At 42.2% G+C, this 18,149-nt stretch overlaps 2 protein-coding genes across 4 annotated transcripts; one reads left to right on the top strand and one right to left on the bottom strand.

Annotated features, from left to right (window-relative positions):
* Positions 1-217: 217 nt before the first annotated feature.
* LOC120720526 lies at positions 218-13,144 on the top strand. Of its 3 annotated transcripts, none has more exons than XM_040010257.1 (7): positions 262-647; positions 1,614-1,789; positions 2,117-2,227; positions 5,850-5,917; positions 6,077-6,181; positions 8,782-8,886; positions 10,710-12,366. In XM_040010257.1, the coding sequence occupies exons 1-7, from the start codon at positions 528-530 to the stop codon at positions 10,775-10,777; spliced, it is 753 nt and encodes a 250-aa protein (XP_039866191.1). In that variant the 5' UTR covers positions 262-527; the 3' UTR covers positions 10,778-12,366. The 3 variants fall into 3 exon arrangements, with proteins under 3 accessions (XP_039866193.1, XP_039866191.1, XP_039866192.1); XM_040010258.1 differs by lacking the exon at positions 10,710-12,366 and adding an exon at positions 12,399-13,144 and having other exon boundaries at positions 278-647; XM_040010259.1 differs by lacking the exon at positions 2,117-2,227 and having other exon boundaries at positions 218-647; positions 10,710-12,368.
* Positions 13,145-13,872: 728 nt separating this feature from the next.
* On the bottom strand, positions 13,873-17,874 carry LOC120720490 (piggyBac transposable element-derived protein 4-like). Its single transcript, XM_040010214.1, has 2 exons — positions 16,189-17,874; positions 13,873-14,342 (listed from the first exon to the last, which is right to left on the bottom strand). The coding sequence occupies exons 1-2, from the start codon at positions 17,446-17,448 to the stop codon at positions 13,926-13,928; spliced, it is 1,677 nt and encodes a 558-aa protein (XP_039866148.1). The 5' UTR covers positions 17,449-17,874; the 3' UTR covers positions 13,873-13,925.
* Positions 17,875-18,149: the final 275 nt, after the last annotated feature.

The following is an 18,149-nucleotide window of genomic DNA, read 5'->3' on the forward strand; positions in this document are numbered from 1 at the left end:
GATTATAAAAGTTCTTATGAGTTGAAACTTCATATTTAAACAGGTTCACCTAATGTAGCTGTGATTCAAATGCCAAAATAATTCTATAGGCCTATAAACTTTGTACACACCAAAGCTGTTTTCTGCCTTCCGTTCACTATGAACAGGCATGTATTTTCGGTTTATGCATGCCCAACTTTGTGCTGAAATGTTTAAAAGAATGTGAAGTATGAGCACAGGCTCACTATGTGAAAACAGCTGTAGCAGGGAAACCCGGGAGGACTTAGTTATGCTCGGCAGTTTGTTGCAGGCCAATACATGTTGGCAAAACAACATGCAGACATTACTCAAACAGCTGATAAGTGACATGTTTGCTTATGTGCCTCCACCATGTTTGCACAATTCAGCTTTCCAGAATTCTTCAATCCAGTGGAGTTTTTAGCTGCTGTACAGAGCAAAGTACAGCACAACATAGTAGGTTTTGTAATAGCCTCTAAATGCCAGGTATTTCAGATGTGAGGGAAAACAGCAGCTGACAGCTATCCACCATGCCTGCAACACACCGGGCTTTTGCTCTCATCTCTCTGCTGTCCTTCAGCGCAGCAGCACCAACAGTAGACGACTGCAATCAGCTGACCCAGCCTCTGCAAGCTAACGAGCTTCACCAGGTACAGGTCCCTTGACCTCTAACCTCAGCTGTCTTTCTCCCTCACAATATGACAATTAGGCCCAGAGTTGTTTTGTCAGTTTTCCCAGCTTTGGCTCTTCACACCTTGCCATGTAGTGGGCTGATTGGGGTGGCGGTAGCTCAGTTGGCAGAGCAGGTCAGCCACTAACCAGAAGGTTGGTGGTTTGATCCCAGGCTGCTCCAGTCTGCAAGACCCATGTTGCTCTCCGATGCATCCATTGGTGTATGAATGGTAGATTCTTACCACTTAAGAGCTCAGAAAAAAAGTGCTTGTGTGATTGGGTGAAGTGCTTTAAGTGCTCAGACAGAGTAGAAAAGTGCTATATAATAACCAGTCCATTTACCAAGGATTTAAACCATGCTTTATGAACACTGGCATTTGAATATGGAAGCTTTGGCTCTAAACAAAATAATGTGGTCAAAGGAACGGTCACAAAAAACTGAGCTATCAGACAGTGTGGGATGTTTCAGGAAGTGGACCAAACCCAGATGTTAGCCACAGACTAACAATCAACAGTTATAATGACAAGATATTTCTGCAGACAATGATGCCTTTACACATGCTACATGTGTCAGTGCGATAACACAATTGGTCCCCATGTGTCCAGATGTGGCTAATGATTTGCAATTTAGAGGTAGATGGATCTAATCTCATTTAGCCAGATTAACCAAATTTGACAGGCAGCATTTTATTCATGATGATATTGTAATGTTATATACATTTGAGACCTGAAAAGTGAGACAATGTAGAAAAGTGGCTGTTATTTCACAACAGCTAATGCAATATCTTTTCCTCTTTTTTAATTTTTGAATTTCATTAAAAGCAGCTATTGTTTGCAGTTTCATAAGAAAGCAGTTGCAGTGACATACAGAGGTAAAATACCAAAAATTGTATCCATATTCAAACCTTTCTGAACCTAACTGTATGTTCTTTCACTCTGAATAGATCCTGGGTAGGTGGATCTTTATTCAGGGGCTTGCCGGTAACGGTAGCTTGGGCGACACTTTGAGGTTTGTGGAAAGTACGTGGATGGTGCTGAATACAACATCAGACAGTCAGACCCTGCAGGCAGAGATAGCTGGCCGAGTGGTTCAACAGCTGGACCAGTCTGTTCAGCCACAGTAAGTATTTTTAAGTATTTTTCCCTGTTCTCTAATCTGGAGGGGGGCAGTAAATATTCAGATAGCAATGGTGATCCTGGCAAAAGCAAATGGCCATAAGTCAAAAACTGGTTGAGGCAGACAACTAGATGATGACACTGTTTCAACAGAAACACGAGACACTGGAGAAGAAAATCCAAACCTACATGGGCTTCTGTTAAAAAAGTGATATATCTCTTATATCAGTGCCAATACCAATACATTTAACTTACCTATATTTGTAATTTACAGAGACTAAAATTACATGTTTTTTGCATATTGAGCTAATTCTTTACATTTCGACGTTAGAGTTCCAAAGATGGAGGACGCCTCCATCCCGACCAATTCCCAGGGACCTGAGCTTTCTTCAAACCCTAGCTCCCACCCTGTCAGCAGTTCCACACCCCATCTGGTCATGAAGTAAGCCATATGCTTCTAATATTATTAAGAGAGAATTAAACCCTACCTTCATCACTTACTAGTCAAAGTAAACAACAACCACTTTTTATTTGTGTACTCTGGTGTGGGATCTAAGGCCAAAGTCGGCTGCACACAGGCAACCACGCTCAAAGCAACTCTCTGCAATGTTGGCTCTGGCCTTTGTCTTTCATTTACATACATCTGTTCCTTTGTAAATCGCTAACCTCTGTTCAGAACTGAATTCCCAGAGTTTTTCATCAATGTCACATTTCTGGAGGGATTTTTTAAGGGTGTTATGAGGTGGGTAGGTGATATGTGTCATACACAGGTGAGTTGTTGTTGTTTGTGCATAGCTTCATCATAGCTACCATAGCCACCACAAGTCAGGAGAAAATTGAGGTAAGACAGCTGTTCTCATAGTAGACGCAGGTAGCTGAACAGTAGATTGTTTAATTAAAAACCCACTGTGTGCACAGAGGCAAAACTAAGAAAACTGTGTCTTTGTCCAACCAATCAGAATCAGAATCAGAAAGGGTTTTATTGCCAAATGTTGAGCAGGTTTACAACATTAGGAAATTGCTGCGGTACTTAGTGCAAACATACTGTCATATAACGCTTAAATAGACATAAAAATAAAAATAAGAATTAAAAGTGCTAAGTAGATAGATATATACATGAGTGCAGGTGGTGATCAGTGCCAAACATGGAATGATGCAGTGAACACAGCGTAGGGTCATGTGTTAGTGGTGCCAACAGTCATACGGTTATTGTCCATGTGTCCAACAGCAGAGGGGAAGAAACTGTTCTTATGGCGAGAGGTTCTGGTGCGAATGGACCGGAGCCTCCTGCCTGAGGGGAGCAGGTCAAACAGACTGTGTCCAGGGTGAGAAGGGTCAGCTGAGATCCGAGCTGCACGCCCCAGTGTCCTGGAGGTGTACAGGTCCTGCAGAGATGGGAGTCTGCAGCCAATCACCTTCTCAGCAGAGCGCACAACACGCTGCAGTCTCTGTTTGTCCCTGATAGTGGCTCCAGCGTACCACACGGTGATGGAGGAGGTGAGGATGGACTCGATGATTGCAGTGGAGAATTGCATCATCGTCCGTGTTGGCAGGTTGAATTTCTTCAGCTGCCTCAGGAAGTACATCCTCTGCTGGGCTTTCTTAATGACGGAGGTGATGGTGAGCTCTCACTTCAGGTCCTGGGTGATGGTGGTACCCAGGAAGCGGAATGAGTCCACAGAGGTGATGGGGGTGTCAGTCAGGATGATGGGGGGGAGTGGGGCTGTGTGCTTCCTGAAGTCGTCCACAATAATCTCCACTGTCTTCTGGGCATTCAGCACCAGGTTGTTGTGGCTGCACCAGGACACCAGAAGTTCAACCTCCCTCCTGTAGGCAGACTCATCCCCGTCCGAGATACAGACCTGTTGGCTCTGTATGCAAACTGCAGGGGGTCCAGGAGGGGGGCCGTGAGGGTCTTGAGATAGGAGAGAACCAGGCGCTCAAATGACCTCATGACCACAGATGTCAGAGCCACGGGTCTGTAGTCATTTAGTCCAGCGATCCTAGGTTTCTTGGGGACAGGGATTAGGGTAGAGGACTTGAAGCAGGCAGGCACATGACATGCCTGCAGTGAGGAGTTGAAAATGCCAGAAAACACTGGGGCCAGCTCGTTTGCACAGTGTCTGAGGGTGGCAGGAGACACACCATCTGGGCCAGGAGCTTTTCGAGCATTCAGACTCTTAAACTGCTTCCTCACATCTGCTTCATGAATATGAAGAGTTGTAGTGGGAGAAGGTGGTGTGAAATCCTCCTTGGTGTGGGGTTTGGAGGGAGGTGTTGTAGGTGAAGTGTTTGATGGGGGTGATGGCTCTATGGAGGGGGGAGAGGTGGGGGAATGAGTGTCCAAAGTGTCTCTATTGTTGGGGCCGTTGGAGGTGTGAAGGCTGCCTGATGGCTCGTCAAAACGGCAGTAAAAGTCGTTGAGGGTGTTGGCCAAGAGCAAGTCATCAGTGGAGTGGGGGGTTTTAGGCTTGTAGTTGGTGATATTCCTAAAACTTTTCCACAGACCGAGTCATTCTCTGAGATCTGCTGCTGCATCTTCTCAGACTGCTGATGTTTAGCAACGTCCACTTCTTTAGTGAACCTGTACTTGGCCTCTCTGTAGCAGTCCCTGTCTCCACTTCTGAACGCCTTTCTCTTTTCCAGCCACAGCTTTTTGAGTTTAGGAGTAAACCAGGGTTTGTCATTGTTATAACTCACCCTGGTGCGTGATGGCACAATGCTGTCCTCACTGAAGTGGATATAGGAGGTGACAGTGTCCGTAAACTCATCCAAGCTGTTAGAAGCAGCCTTCAATCATGGACCTAACTGTAGGGTGAGGAGCTCATTCATCTGAGAGGTGATCAGATTAACTGAGATGTATTGTGCTGTTCTACAAATCATAATGGCGGAGATAATGGTGGAATAGTTTTTGATAGCAAAGCTGTTCTCTGGATATATCCTATTCTCCACCTGTTTCTCAACTCTCACTCAGAGATCTGCATTTACACTGTTTTATTCTGGCTAGCATGTTACTCCCTACCTCGCGCTGCGTCAACAGGTCTGCTGGTTTTTTAACCTCAAATTTCACATCCTTATTTAATGTTTGATAGTGTTTCAGTAGATAAAGGTAAATGGCTTGGACATTAATTGAGCTGTGGTTTGGGGGAGGCCTCGAAGGGGACTGGTGACGGCTCCCGATGTACAAAATAGAAGAGAAGAAGTTGAAAAGGCGAGGGAGGGTGTGAATTGGGGGAACATATCCGGTCGTTCAGTCTGCTGTAGTTACATCCTAAGGTTTTAAAAACTGAGCTTAAATAAATGATTAGCGGTAATAAAAGCCGAGGGAGGTCAACAGTGATCACTGACTGTTTTAGGAGCTTTTTGAGATTAAATAGAAGAAAATACATAATATTAAACATGTTAACAACACAAAAGCCATATTAAACGCAGACTACTTTAGGCCCGGAAGTAGGATTCGTCACATCATCGCTTAACGACCGGACATTGATCAGAACCGGAAGGAGCATGTTTGGAGGTGTGGTCCCACTCCTGAAATTCCAATACTTCCAATTTGCTATACTGTTGGCAGAAAGCTGGTTGATACTGAAATGAACTGATTGCAACTTTATATAAAAACTAGTGTCGTTGCATCATGCAATTTTTATATTCTTCAAAATATTAGTTTAATCAGAAAGTGAAACTCTTGAGATTAAGAGTATCTATAGTAAGAGCAGTGGCAGAAGAAACCAGAACTCCCAGTGAACACCCACGTAAGCAAACTCTACACAAAGAGGTCCACTCTGGGGTAACCCAGGAACAGCAACAGCAACGGTGGTCATTACTGAGCCACCATGCCGCCCTCATTTGTGTTGATTAAAAAATGCCACAGATTACTCTGTTTAGAACTCAGTCTTCTATTATTAAAGTCAAATCAGGTTTGAAAGTGTCGATCAAGGATGCATTCAGATGAGAAAAACGTCATGGTGTGCAAGTCAATATTTCTTTTGGTGTCTCATTATCAATCCAGATGAAATTTTAATGTTGCCATTTTCCACTTCCATTCTGCTTGATCATTGTTTTAGGGAGGATCGCTGCCTCAGGAATGTTCAGAACATGTCCCTAGTTGATGGCAAAGACTTAGAGTTCTACAGTAAGTTGCTTCAGTGAACAACATACAGCATGTACACATGTAATCACATCAGTTACATCTGTCACTCAGGTCTGTGATGTTTGTCACAGTACAATTTGCATGCTCAGTTGATCAGAATTGTTATCCTCCCATCATGAATGCTTGTGTTTTGTTGCACAGTGAAAATTGCCAGTTCCTATCACAGGTTCCTGCAGACCTGCTCTGACTGTCTGCTCATGCACACCTACGATAAAGTAGCCAATCACCAATTGTTCTACTTGTTTGGTAAGTATGAGCAGTGATGGAGCATTTACTAAAAGAACTGACAAGTAAAACAGTAAAATATTTACTTGATGTATTTACTTGATGATTCATTGTATATTTTAACTGCAATTAATGAGTTGTAGTCAACTGACAATTCTTTGGCTATTTCAAATAAGGGTGGAAGGGTGGACCACTTTGGCATTCAACTCATCATTTCTTTTAGTATCTCACTTTCCTATTTGTGAAGAAGTAAGAAAAGAATATAAAAATCCCCAAACCAATGAGAAACTAGTTGTAGAGCCCAGTATGGATTTTCGCAAATGGATTTTTCTACAACAAGTTAACTGATCAAGTGATTAATCATTTTAATATTCATCAACTAGACTATAATTGTCTTCCATCTAAATTGTAGCCATGTCTGAATACAAAGTAGCTTGAATTCAATCAGGGCTGGACTGGGACAAAAAATCGTCCTGGGCATTTTGACTAGAGAACCACAAAGACATAAAACCTTTGAATGAAAACAAATGCTGTTGTGACAGTGATGTACACTGTCTTGTTGGTATATATGTATGATTTCTATACATTTTACATCAGATGACCACTTTGGTTGTTTTGAGAATAATAGATTGCTGAATATACATTAGAGTTAAAGAGACTGTATTTTAGGGTGGCTTGCAAAATTATAATATGGAGTTTGCTAGTGTGTAAGAATACAAACAGAAAAGGCCTGGAATGTGAACAATGAACTGGGGTGCAGGGCAGGAGAAGAATTAACCCCCACCCCCAGGACAGAAGCAAGAGTTACTGCAAGAGTTACTGAGGGTGAGGGGCAGACAAATAACAAAAGGACACTACCTTAAAAGGAGATGGGGGTCAGGGTGTCAGCACCCCTGGCTACTGTACCAGTGTTTTTCCATTGTGGGGGTGTTTACTATAGGAGGAGGATACCAGAGACTAAAACTGTAGCTGTTGTGTTGAATTCTTGAGATCAGCCTTTAGAATAGGACTGCAAAGGACTGCAGTGTGCTGATCTCCAGATGTATCTGTAAGGAAAAATGGGTAACAAAAGGATTGTGTGAAACTTGGAAACATCTCTGCATGATCTCTACCAACACGAAAGGATCGGAGAGAGCGGCGTTGTCTCCCACAGTTGTAAGATTCAGACATTTTAAATGAGAATAAGAAAGAAAAGTATTTCTTTGTGCCCCCCTCCTCTCCCTGTTAATGCTCTACTTGGCCCCCTGGCAAAACTTTGCTAGACCCGCCCCTGCACAATTACCAGCTGTCAATCACTTAGAAAAGGATGCTGGTGTTATTTGTCTCAGAAACAGTTCATAACTTCCCTTCAACTCATTCATGTCACCTATCATGTTTCTCCATCACCTGTTCAGCTCTGATGATCCAGTAAGGACATCTCCTGGTTTCATCTTCATGTTTCCCTCTCACCAGATAACCAACCTGACATCATGACCAGCAGCTTTACGGCTGAGGCTCCAACAAACATCAGCAGATCCTAGAAAGTAATATTAAATCAATTAAATAAATGATTTAATAAATAAATTAAATAAACAACTTATCAGGCTTTAACATGCTGCATGTATGTTTAGCGCAACATCCGCTGGTTTCCTCTTTCTGGCGCAAAGTGGGCGATAAACAAACAAGAGAGATGGGACCTGAGACAGAAAAGCCGATCAGCTGATCATTGATCAGTTTCATAACTGAAGTAGCAACAGGAGAGGGAGGGGGAGAGAGTGAGAGAAGAAGAAGCTGTGCAGCGGAGGACACAGATTAACTCCAGTTTTGTGTCTGTTTTTTTATTCTAGGTGAAGCACGGGACAAACTGCGTTCCTTTTCGCCTCAATACCATTTTCTTCTGTTTGAATGTGATAAGACTGCTTTCAGAGCCGTTGCCCAAGCAAGGAGGAGAGTGTATCCGACCTCCTCGGCTGTAACTGTTCCAGCCCAGAGTCGATCATGACCAATTGGCCAATCGACCACCTGTCATTGTTTATACCGTTACAAAAAAACATAAAAACTAAAAGTCACCATCGCCCTTTGTGCCCGATACTCAGTCACAGTACTTCAAAAACACAATTACATTCCATTTCTGGGTTTAAAAAGTTCCCTGTCATTTTTTTTAATTTAGCAAAATTCAATTCACTTTTATTTATATAGTGCCAAATTGCAACAATAGTTGTCTCAACGCACTTAAAAAAGAGTGAGAAAAGGACAAACAAAAGGTTGTTTTTACACCTGGCTGTGCAGACTGCCCTCCATGTGCTATACAGACTGAGTACTGGCCAATACATTTACCTAACATGTCTTACTTCTGTTTGTTGTTATTTCATAAAATTGTTAAACAACACATCTGTGTTAATTGTAGCAGGTTTATATTGTAACAGATATTGTAACATTTAAGTAACCAGCAGGCTAACTGAAGCTGTCAAATAAGTGCAACATAGAGTAAACTCTTTTAAGTAGTGGAGGTAGTTCTTTAAGGAGGCAGCTGCCCGATCACACGAAACAAACAAAATACGCTTTAGGATTCAAACATCCTCGAACACTAGTGTGAGCACAATACATTCTAATGGTGCTTTTCCTGCTGTTGTTCTCTGCAGCGAGGAACAAGACTGTGACAGCTTCTGATTTAGAGACCTTCAGAAAGCAAGGTGAATGCCTCAGGTTTCCCACGACACCCAAGTTTAACTACAACCCTAACAATGGTAAGCACCACATATCGTCTACATTGAAATAGAATATGAAATCAATCTGCTACATAACTTAAATGCAGTAGATTGCCCAGTGAGCAAGTTACTGATAGGTTCGTAGCATAAACCTATTCGCTGGAACGTTCAAGACAATTCTACTACACAGCAAAAGCAAGACACAAGTAGTCAAAGTTCTTTGTGTTACTCATGCATGAGGGAGAGGACTGGATGAGCGCCGTTCCTTCGCTTGACCTCAGTTGCTCTCGTCTGCGCCCTTGTAACACTGCTCTTTTATTGAGGTTACATGAATGAACATATGAGTCTTACATAGGTATACATGTTTACATGTAGACAAAGAGTACAGTGTGTGTGTGTGTGTGTGTGTGTGTGTGTGTGTGTGTGTGTGTGTGTGTGTGTGTGTGTGTGTGTGTGTGTGTGTGTGTGTGTTGTGTGGTCAAGATGTGACCCCATAAATGAATTCCCTAATCCTGCTGGTCTGGAAGTCCAGCCGTTCATCTAAACAAAAGGCAGTTAGACTAAAACAGATATACTTGTGTTTGCTATACCATAAAACAAAAAAAGAAGGTACGACCTCTTCTCGTGACCCCAGGATGTGAGTGTGTTTGCCAGAACACTCTGGAAGGCACACAGAGTCTTTACAGACTGCTAAGGATCAAACCTCTATCAATATGCAATTGATTATAAAACTCTAAGCATATATGAGTAAATATTTCTAAGCATAAATGACAACCTAATAATATAAACCTGACAGTTACCACACACTGAAAATGGTGTTGTAGAACAGGTTATCCCTGAACTTGTTTTAGCATTTCGGTTCATGAGTACAATAAAGCTTCAGAGGTGCTGGAAGATGGGGGTCTAATCATTTTTTGGCTGAAAGAAATCATCTCATACATCATGGACAATTTCTCAGTTTGTGATGTAATCTATCTTCTTGGGTAGGCAGGTTGAGTGTGAGGAAGTAAAACTTAACATAAGGAGGTCTATAAAGAAAAGGCACAATACAGTGTAAGCTTTGTTAGATTATTTGGTAGCTGTAACTCAGGAAGTACAGCATGTCATCTAATAGTTGGGAGGGTTTTTTTTTTTTTTTTTTGCTCTAATCAGTAGCCTATGCAATGTATCCTTGGTGAAGAAACTAAATGCTCTCCAATACATGAGGGATGCATCCAGTGAGGGATATTGTATATAGTGCTTGAGTAGAGATTATATATAAGAATCTGTCCATGCATTAGGATAATAAATAAAATAATTCTAAAGATTTATTGTTGATTTATTGTGATGGGCAGCAGATTCCAGATTCCTCTAACAGTCCAAAGACATGCTGTCATTGGGGTTAGGTTAATTGGTGATTCTAAATCGCCCATAGGTCTAAATGGTTGTCTTTCTCTAAGCGTTAGCCCTGCTTCAGGCTAGTGATCTGTCCAGGGTCTACCCCACCTCTGTGACAGCTGGAATAGGCTCCCTGTGACCCTCATAAGGATAAGATAATTCACTTCATTACTTAAATCACGCTGCTGTTATTGTGTATATGCTGCTGTTATTGTGTATATATTTATTTATATTTCTTCATACATTCTTATATAGTTCTATATTGTGTATTTTGTTGTACAGTTATTTTATTTTCAACTTTAATTTATATATTTTATCTTATTCTCCCAGTTAAATTTACCCTTCATTCTAATTTGTGTTGTACAGTTATTTCATTTTTAACCTTAATTTATATTTTATTCCTTCCTAGTTAAATTTACACTTTTTAATTTTTCATATTTATTTCCTATCTTATTCATAGCCTTTTCCTTTTTTGTTTTCTTTAGGTCACGAGCAGTTGTCCAAGCATTTCACTACATATCGTACTGTGTATGACTGTGTACGTGACAAATAAAATTTGAATTTGAAATTTGAATTTGAAGCGGAAGTGAATTGATGGATGATTTATTGTTTTGCAGCTGAAAATAACATGCTAGCCAGTTAGCACATAGGCTTAAGGTTCAATGGGTTGGTTTAGCTCAGGCAGTAGAGCAGGTTATCTACTTATCACAAGAATGGTGGCTTGAGCCATGCCTGCTCCAGTCTGCATCCTTGGACAAGGTGATAACTCTCTGATGGATCCGTTGGTGTTATAAAGTAATTATACAGAAAAAACAGAAAGAAAGCGAATGAGACAAGTTCTATAAAGTGCTTTGAGCGCTCAGGTATAGTAGAAAAGCGCTATATAAAAAAACATGTACTTGCCAACCAGTTGTGGTGGTTTCAAGGGAGCAACCAGACAGAGGGACCAACTCCACCACCTTTAATTGTAGCTAATGACAATAGTCTGCACTCCAACAACTCCAACCAGAGTTAGAGTTCACGGCCAGCAAGAATTGGAGATTATGTATCAGAATTTCAGGAGGAGGACCACACCTCCAAACACGCTCCTTCCGGCTGCCATCTATATAGGTTCCCCTAGTTCTGCCATCTGATCATTCTCGTTTACGTGTCCCACCCTCACTCCCTCCTTCTACTCCATTCTTCAACTTCTTCACTCCTATTTAGTACATGGGGATCTGCCAGGCCCGGGAGCCATTGCCAGTCCCCTTCGAGGCCTTCCCCAAACCGCAGCTCAATTTATGTCAAAGCATTCACTACTAAAACGCTGTCAAACTTATAATGAGGACGTGGGCCCAGCTAGTGAAAGACTTACCAAATAAATTGCTTGCACATGAAAAACATAACATCCCAATTATTTGATCTTTCACTTGAAATGTGCACACAAATGCATGTTGATCCTTATACCGACCTCCACTGCAAACACAATGCAAATCTGACAGTTACAGTGAGTCACTGTAACATCCAGTCGGCCCTCTGGTCAGTCACACATCTTGGGAATCATGTTGAAGGACAGGCAGTGAAAAACACAGTGAATGGAGATGGAGCTCTTTGGGTAGCAGAATTAATGGCCGACTGACTAGCTAAGATTTGTTTTACTCCCACATTTCTTAATGCACTTCTGCTTTCTCAAATACCACTCTGGACCCTGCTTGTCCCCAATCCAAGCTAAGATTGCAAAGCTTCTCAAGAAGATTGTCATGCAGTTGCTGGTTGCTGTTGGTTGCAGTTTAGTTGCTGGATGATTTCCATGTTATAGCAGTATCTGGTAATACAAGATGAAAGTTAAAGAAAAAACATATATAAACATGAAGTAAGAAAGACTACAGCAAACTTATCTTTGCACGTTTCACAATGTTAATGACTCCAAAGTTCATCTCATCACAAGAATCTGTGCCATTGTAGTTAAAGTAAGACAGGATGAGAAACAATAGAATTTACAGCCACTGCCATCTATTGTGTAAGAACATGACCCCTTGGAGAGAAAGGTAATCTGTATATTTAGCATTTAATGGAGGGTAAAGGACACTTGGAGGTGGGGAGGACCTAAGGATTTGCATTTGATGTCACTTCTCCAGAACGATCAGTTTATCTTACTATTCCTGTTTGTCTGTGAATCTTTATTCCCTTTACAGAACTGTGTCCTGTGGAGGAAAAGAAGTCAGAATCCACACCTCAACAAAACCTCCACTAACAAGAGTTCTTAATAACACTGCCACTGCTATTGTCAAACTTACGCTGTTGATTGGTTTTTACTCATGATTTAGTTGAAAGAAATTTGACAAGTTTGAATGTCCAAACTGTTAAGTAATTTTTACTAGTAGTAATCAGCTAAGGCATTTGATCTTTCTGAATGTAGACCTGCACTGAGGACAGACTGTCTGGCTGCTGAGTTTGGTTCTGTTTCTGTTCTGTGGATTTGTTTGCAGTGTTTTGTTTGTCTGTTGAACTGAAATTAAAAGTTTGATTAAAATACTAAACAAAAGTAAGAATGCCTGCTTTTGTAACAGAACAAATAAACAAAATTAGGCAATTATAAGGCTTCTCATAAAAAACACTAAATGCAAAAGGGTTTATCAAAACACAAAGCATTCATATTAACCTAGTAAAGCTAAAATATGAGGCTACGGATGATAATAAATTAGGAGCCATTTTGGAGCCAAAAGAGCCGACTCTGAAAAGACCTGTACTTCCCATCACTAGTCAGTAAGCCACAAAAACCACATGTCACGTTCGCCACTGACAGAAAATGGCAGTAAACATGTTTTTAAAACTTTAAGCACTTATTTCTTAAATCCAGCTCCACACACGGTGTTACGTCTATGTCAGTTATGTGTAGTTTTGCATGTCCCCTTTAACCCAAAGGAGATCCTTAAATATCCTGAATTGTTCCTAATGACAAAAACTGGCAGCTTCCCAAAAAGTGCAATAATATTGTTATATATTAATATTGTTTTGCACTTTAAATGAGTCAGTCTTTTAAAACTACTTCTGTCTAAGATATTCGTATCAAGTATAATTATATTTTGGGGGTTTTAACCCTTTGAAGGCCAGTATGTTTACATAGCTGCACTGTTTTTTAACTGGAAAAAAACCCAATAAACTAAAATATTTTCCATAAAATACATTTCAAGAAAGATTTCATTGCTATTATAATTAGGCCTTTAGATTGGCACCAAGGTTGATTTTGATTCATCATTATTTTTTTTGCAGGGGCACAGTAAATGTAATAATCATAACCTATAATGGTATATGATGTTTCACTTTTTCCACACTAAATATTTATTACCTTGCTAACGTAAATAAAAATACAAGCTCAGTTTGAACTAGGAAAATATTTATTTTAGAAAGATAAACATGAACATTTATGTTGTTGGGGATGGGGAGAGAGACAGACAGGGAGAGAGGTAGTAAAGTAAAGTGTGCATGTTAGTCCCCGTAGGGAAATAGTTCCTCTGCATTTAACCCATTCACCCAGTGAAGCAGTGGGCAGCCACCAGTGCAGCGCCCGGGGAGCAGTGTGTAGGGACGGTACCTTGCTCAGGGGTACCTCAGGGTAGCCGTTCAGTGGAGTCGAACCCCCGACCTTCCAATCATGGGGCCACCACTCTACCTACTGAGCTATCCCTGCCCTAGTATGTGTCTGGGTGTGAGAGTCCTGCTCAGGCGGCACAGTCGTTACAAATGGACACACTGTGGTCCTTGCATGTATACTTCTCACATTTGCAGCAGGTGTTGACAACTCTTCTCCTTTTTTCTTTGCAAAGTTCGCACTGCCTCCTGCTCTTACATTGAGTGATGGGAGCGGTCCATGCAGCCGCTGCAGTCATATCTGTGACTACTGCTGCAGCGGCTGATGAGCGAGGAAGGCGCTCTCTCTTTGCTATGTGTGGGTTCACCAGCATTTCTCCCACTTCTTCAATGAAGAGCCTCCGTCTGCATCCTTTCTGCTTCTGCCAGGATGACTCGATTGATGTCCACAGGACGTAGGCATTGTAAAGTGAAACATCAAGGACGTTGTGGAAGAGGGCCAGTGGCCAGTAATTTGTTCTCCTCCTGCAGGAGTAGGTGCCAACAACCTAACAAAAAAAAAAAAAAAGCATAAAACATACATATATTTTAGACAAGAATATGAGCAAGAATGAATAACTATATGCATAACTGGTTCAGGGCTCGCAAAATTTCAAAATCCCCGGTTGCCCTTCGGGCAGGGACTCTTTAGTTTTTGGTAGCCCAAAATAAATTTAAGTAGCCCGAATAAAGAAGAGAGCAATTTTTTGATTGATGTTTTGTTTCCTGTTTAGTTTCCTTTACAATATTATACATTAAAGTATAATATTGTAACGGAAACAAAACATTAAACAAAAAATTGTTGAAACACAAATTACAACATTGTATAAAAATTACAATCATCAACTCAAATACTTGGTTCTAATTGAACAGAAATTTCTATGAACTTGTAAGAACTGTGTAGGACATGAATCAGTCTGTGTCAGATCAGAATTTGAAATTTCCACTGAAGTCACGGGTAAGAGACAAGTGGAACCAAGATCGAGGCCATTTGCTTTTTGAAGCTTGCAAAGACTGCTAAATTGTGCCAGTGGTAGTTCACTCTTTGCAACATAGTATGCTGTTCTATTTGCAATTGGTGTTTGTTCTGGGAAAGATATTGCAGACTGAGCAATAATGCATTTCTTGCATTTCTCATGGGTTCTAATGGGGGCCTTTCTTAAAATGACTGGTCCCAGTAACAAAGGCGCTTGTTGACTCAGAAATCCAGGGAAAACCAACAACACAGCCGGCAGAACATTATGTTATTTACACGGGTGCACATAAGTGGTCCGCAGGTGCCGCATTCGCTGTCAAAATAAAAGACGCACCAGATAAGAAGTTGCAACGCGCGTTTGCGTCCATATAAAAGGCACTGTTTTTGTCCGCTAGAGTGGGATTTTCACGGCACATTCTGCACCACATCTCTGTGCGTTCATCATTTGTTTGAAGCCAGCTCACCTCCTGCAACCACTTTTCCGAGAATACGTGCTTCTTTTGTGGTTCGGACTCCTTCTGACATTTCTTTGGAGGTGGAGGAACGCCAAAGCAATTGCTTAAAGGAGCTTGCTTCTTCGACATCTTGAAAAGTTCTAAACAAATGTCTGTCCTCCTCCAGAAAATCTTATGTACGCAAACACGCGTTGCAACTTCTTATCTTGTGCGTGTTTTTTTATTTTGACAGCGAATGCGCACCTGCGGACCACTTATGTGCAGCCCTGGTTATTTAGCTCATCATATCGCAGCCACAGAAATTCTTTTGTCCATGAAACCATAAAGCTGCACTTTCTTTTTGCCTTATAGTCTGATTTGTCATAACTTTTCCGTTTTGTGGTAAGCTTTTCTTTGGCTGTCACTTCTTCACCCTGACCCTGTCTTATTTGGCTCAGCAGAACTAAAATACATATCCTGCTGCTTTTACACACGGACTCATATAACGCTCAGCGATTCTCTGCGCCATCAACCTCTTACATGTTTAAGCTGCGGGAGATTTCACTTGTCATGTTTGCATAGTAAGCTAACGATTAATAAGACGATGTCAGAGGAATTGGTGCACAAATTATCATCACTCACAGATCAGTGCTGTCGCTCTCTATACACAGTTCGCGCGATTGCAAAGTGAAAGCAAAAAACAAGCGCAAATTCAAACGCGATTTCAATATGTCACATATTGACAGTGGCTCACCGATGCCAATGACATAATTACCCAGCTACATTTCCGAAAGAATGCAAAAGCACTGACATATATTTTTCCTTCCTCTGACAGCCCGACGGGCAGGGCAGAGATAGATTTTGGTACCCCGACTGGAAAAATCGCTAGCCCCGGGACGTCGGGCTAGCGATTTTGCGAGCCCTGTGGTTCGTAATGACACCTACCTTATCAAGGTTGTCGACACCTCCTTTGCATTTGTTGTAATCTTCGATTATTACAGGCTTTCTCTTCCCTTCTTTGCTCACGTCTGGGCGGCGGTGTTTTGTGCTTAGTAGCAGCACATTCTTGCCCCGTCGGGGGATGTAAGACACAAGTGTGTGGGTGTTCGTAAAAGCGAAGATGGAGGAGAAGATCTCTCTCTTTTTTGCCTGGAGCAAATGAGGTGGAAGCTCAGGCTTGTTTTGGCGAATTGTGCCAACCAGGGCCATTTTCCTCTTGAGTAGCTCATCTGCCAGTGCACAGGAAGTGAAAAAATTATCACAGGTGACGACGTGTCCCTGGAGCCCCTCTGTCATGTCCAGGACCACCCTCATCCCCTGGTTGACTTCAACACGATCTGGAGCTGCTTTGCCCGTGTACACCTGCAGTCTCCAGGCGTAGGATGTTTTGACATCACAGGCTGCCCAAATCTTGATACCATATTTGGCCGGCTTCTTTGGCATGTACTGCCTGAAGCTACACCTGCCTCTGAACGCGACGAGTTGTTCATCCACACAGAGATCTCTGTCTGGGCTGAACAGCATCTCCAGGCGGTGCGTCCACATATTCCAGACTTTGCGGAAGGGAGCCATCTTGTCAAGACGGCGTGGGGGGCGGGATAGCTTATCATCGAACCGCAGTGCTCTGCTGATGTTCTGAAACCTCTTCTCGGACATCGTAGCCCGGAAAATGCTCCGTCCCCATTTTTCACTCCAGAGGCTCTTCGTTGATTCGTGTTTTGACCTGTAAACACCGGACAAAACGAGCAGCCCCACATAAGCCCGAAACTCCTCTGCGTCTATATCTCGCCAGCCGGGAATTTTGCGATTCCCATGCAAGTTTGTCATGGACACAATATGCTTCACGATCTCATCCGTTAGAAACAGCGCGAAGCTGGATATGGGGTCAACGATTCGGAGAGTGGCATAGCGTGTAGGTCCCGGGGTCAGACCAGTGGCTGCTGGGATGTAGCGGAACGTCTCAACGTTTGTGGGAAACCAAGATATTTTTCCATTTTTTGACGTCCATGCTGCTTCATCAATTTTCCCTCCGTTTTCATCTCCGGCCGCTGCTGTTTCATCAATTTTCTCTTCGCTTTCATCTTCATCTGAGTCGGAACTGGACCCCAGCTGCTCTGTTTCTGCCTCCGATACCTCCTCCGCTTCCTCCTCGTCCCCAGATTCCACGGGGGATAACGCGGAGCTATCCTCGTACTCAGAGTTCATGATGACTGGATATCACGGATATTTAAATAGATTTGCTTATGCGGCCAGGAGATCGTTTCTCTTGCCTTCCCTTTTGCCAGCACGTGCAGGACTAAACCGATTCAAAACTCTATCCGGTTAGTCGTGACGCATGGACCCTGCTTCCGGTCAGTCCAGCTAACGTAAAGCTACAAACATCTCTACTGTTTAGGCTACGTCCACACTTAGGCTACGTCCACACGTACACGGGTATTTTTGAAAACTGAGATTTTCCGTTTTCGTTTTAAAAAATAATCCCGTCCACACGTAAAGGCAGAAATGAAGGAAAACGCTGCTAGGAACATGCCAAACCAACAGGTGGCGATGTAGTCCTAACCGTGTAGAAATGTTGGCCAATCAGAAGTCTAGAAGCCTCGGCGGGAAAAAGTAAACAAAGCTGGGGCACATAAGCAGAACCCAGTCATATGTGTTAAGGCAGCGTCCCCAACCCCCGGGCCTCGGACCGGTACCGGTCCGTGAGTCGTTTGGTACCGGGCCGCGAGAGTCGAGGCTCAGGTGTGAAATGTATAGTTTTCAGGGTTTTTAATTGGTCTTCAGCGTTATTTTGTTATCATTTTTATCGTTTACTCTGTTTTCCTGGGTCTTTTCACGTGTGTTATGAATAAATCTTCTTTTTTTTGGTACCGGTACTAGTTTTATTTTGTTGTGTTTATCCGCGACAC

Source organism: Simochromis diagramma, unplaced genomic scaffold (assembly GCF_900408965.1).
Source record: "Simochromis diagramma unplaced genomic scaffold, fSimDia1.1 OVJJ01000585.1, whole genome shotgun sequence".
NCBI classification, from domain to species: domain Eukaryota; kingdom Metazoa; phylum Chordata; class Actinopteri; order Cichliformes; family Cichlidae; genus Simochromis; species Simochromis diagramma.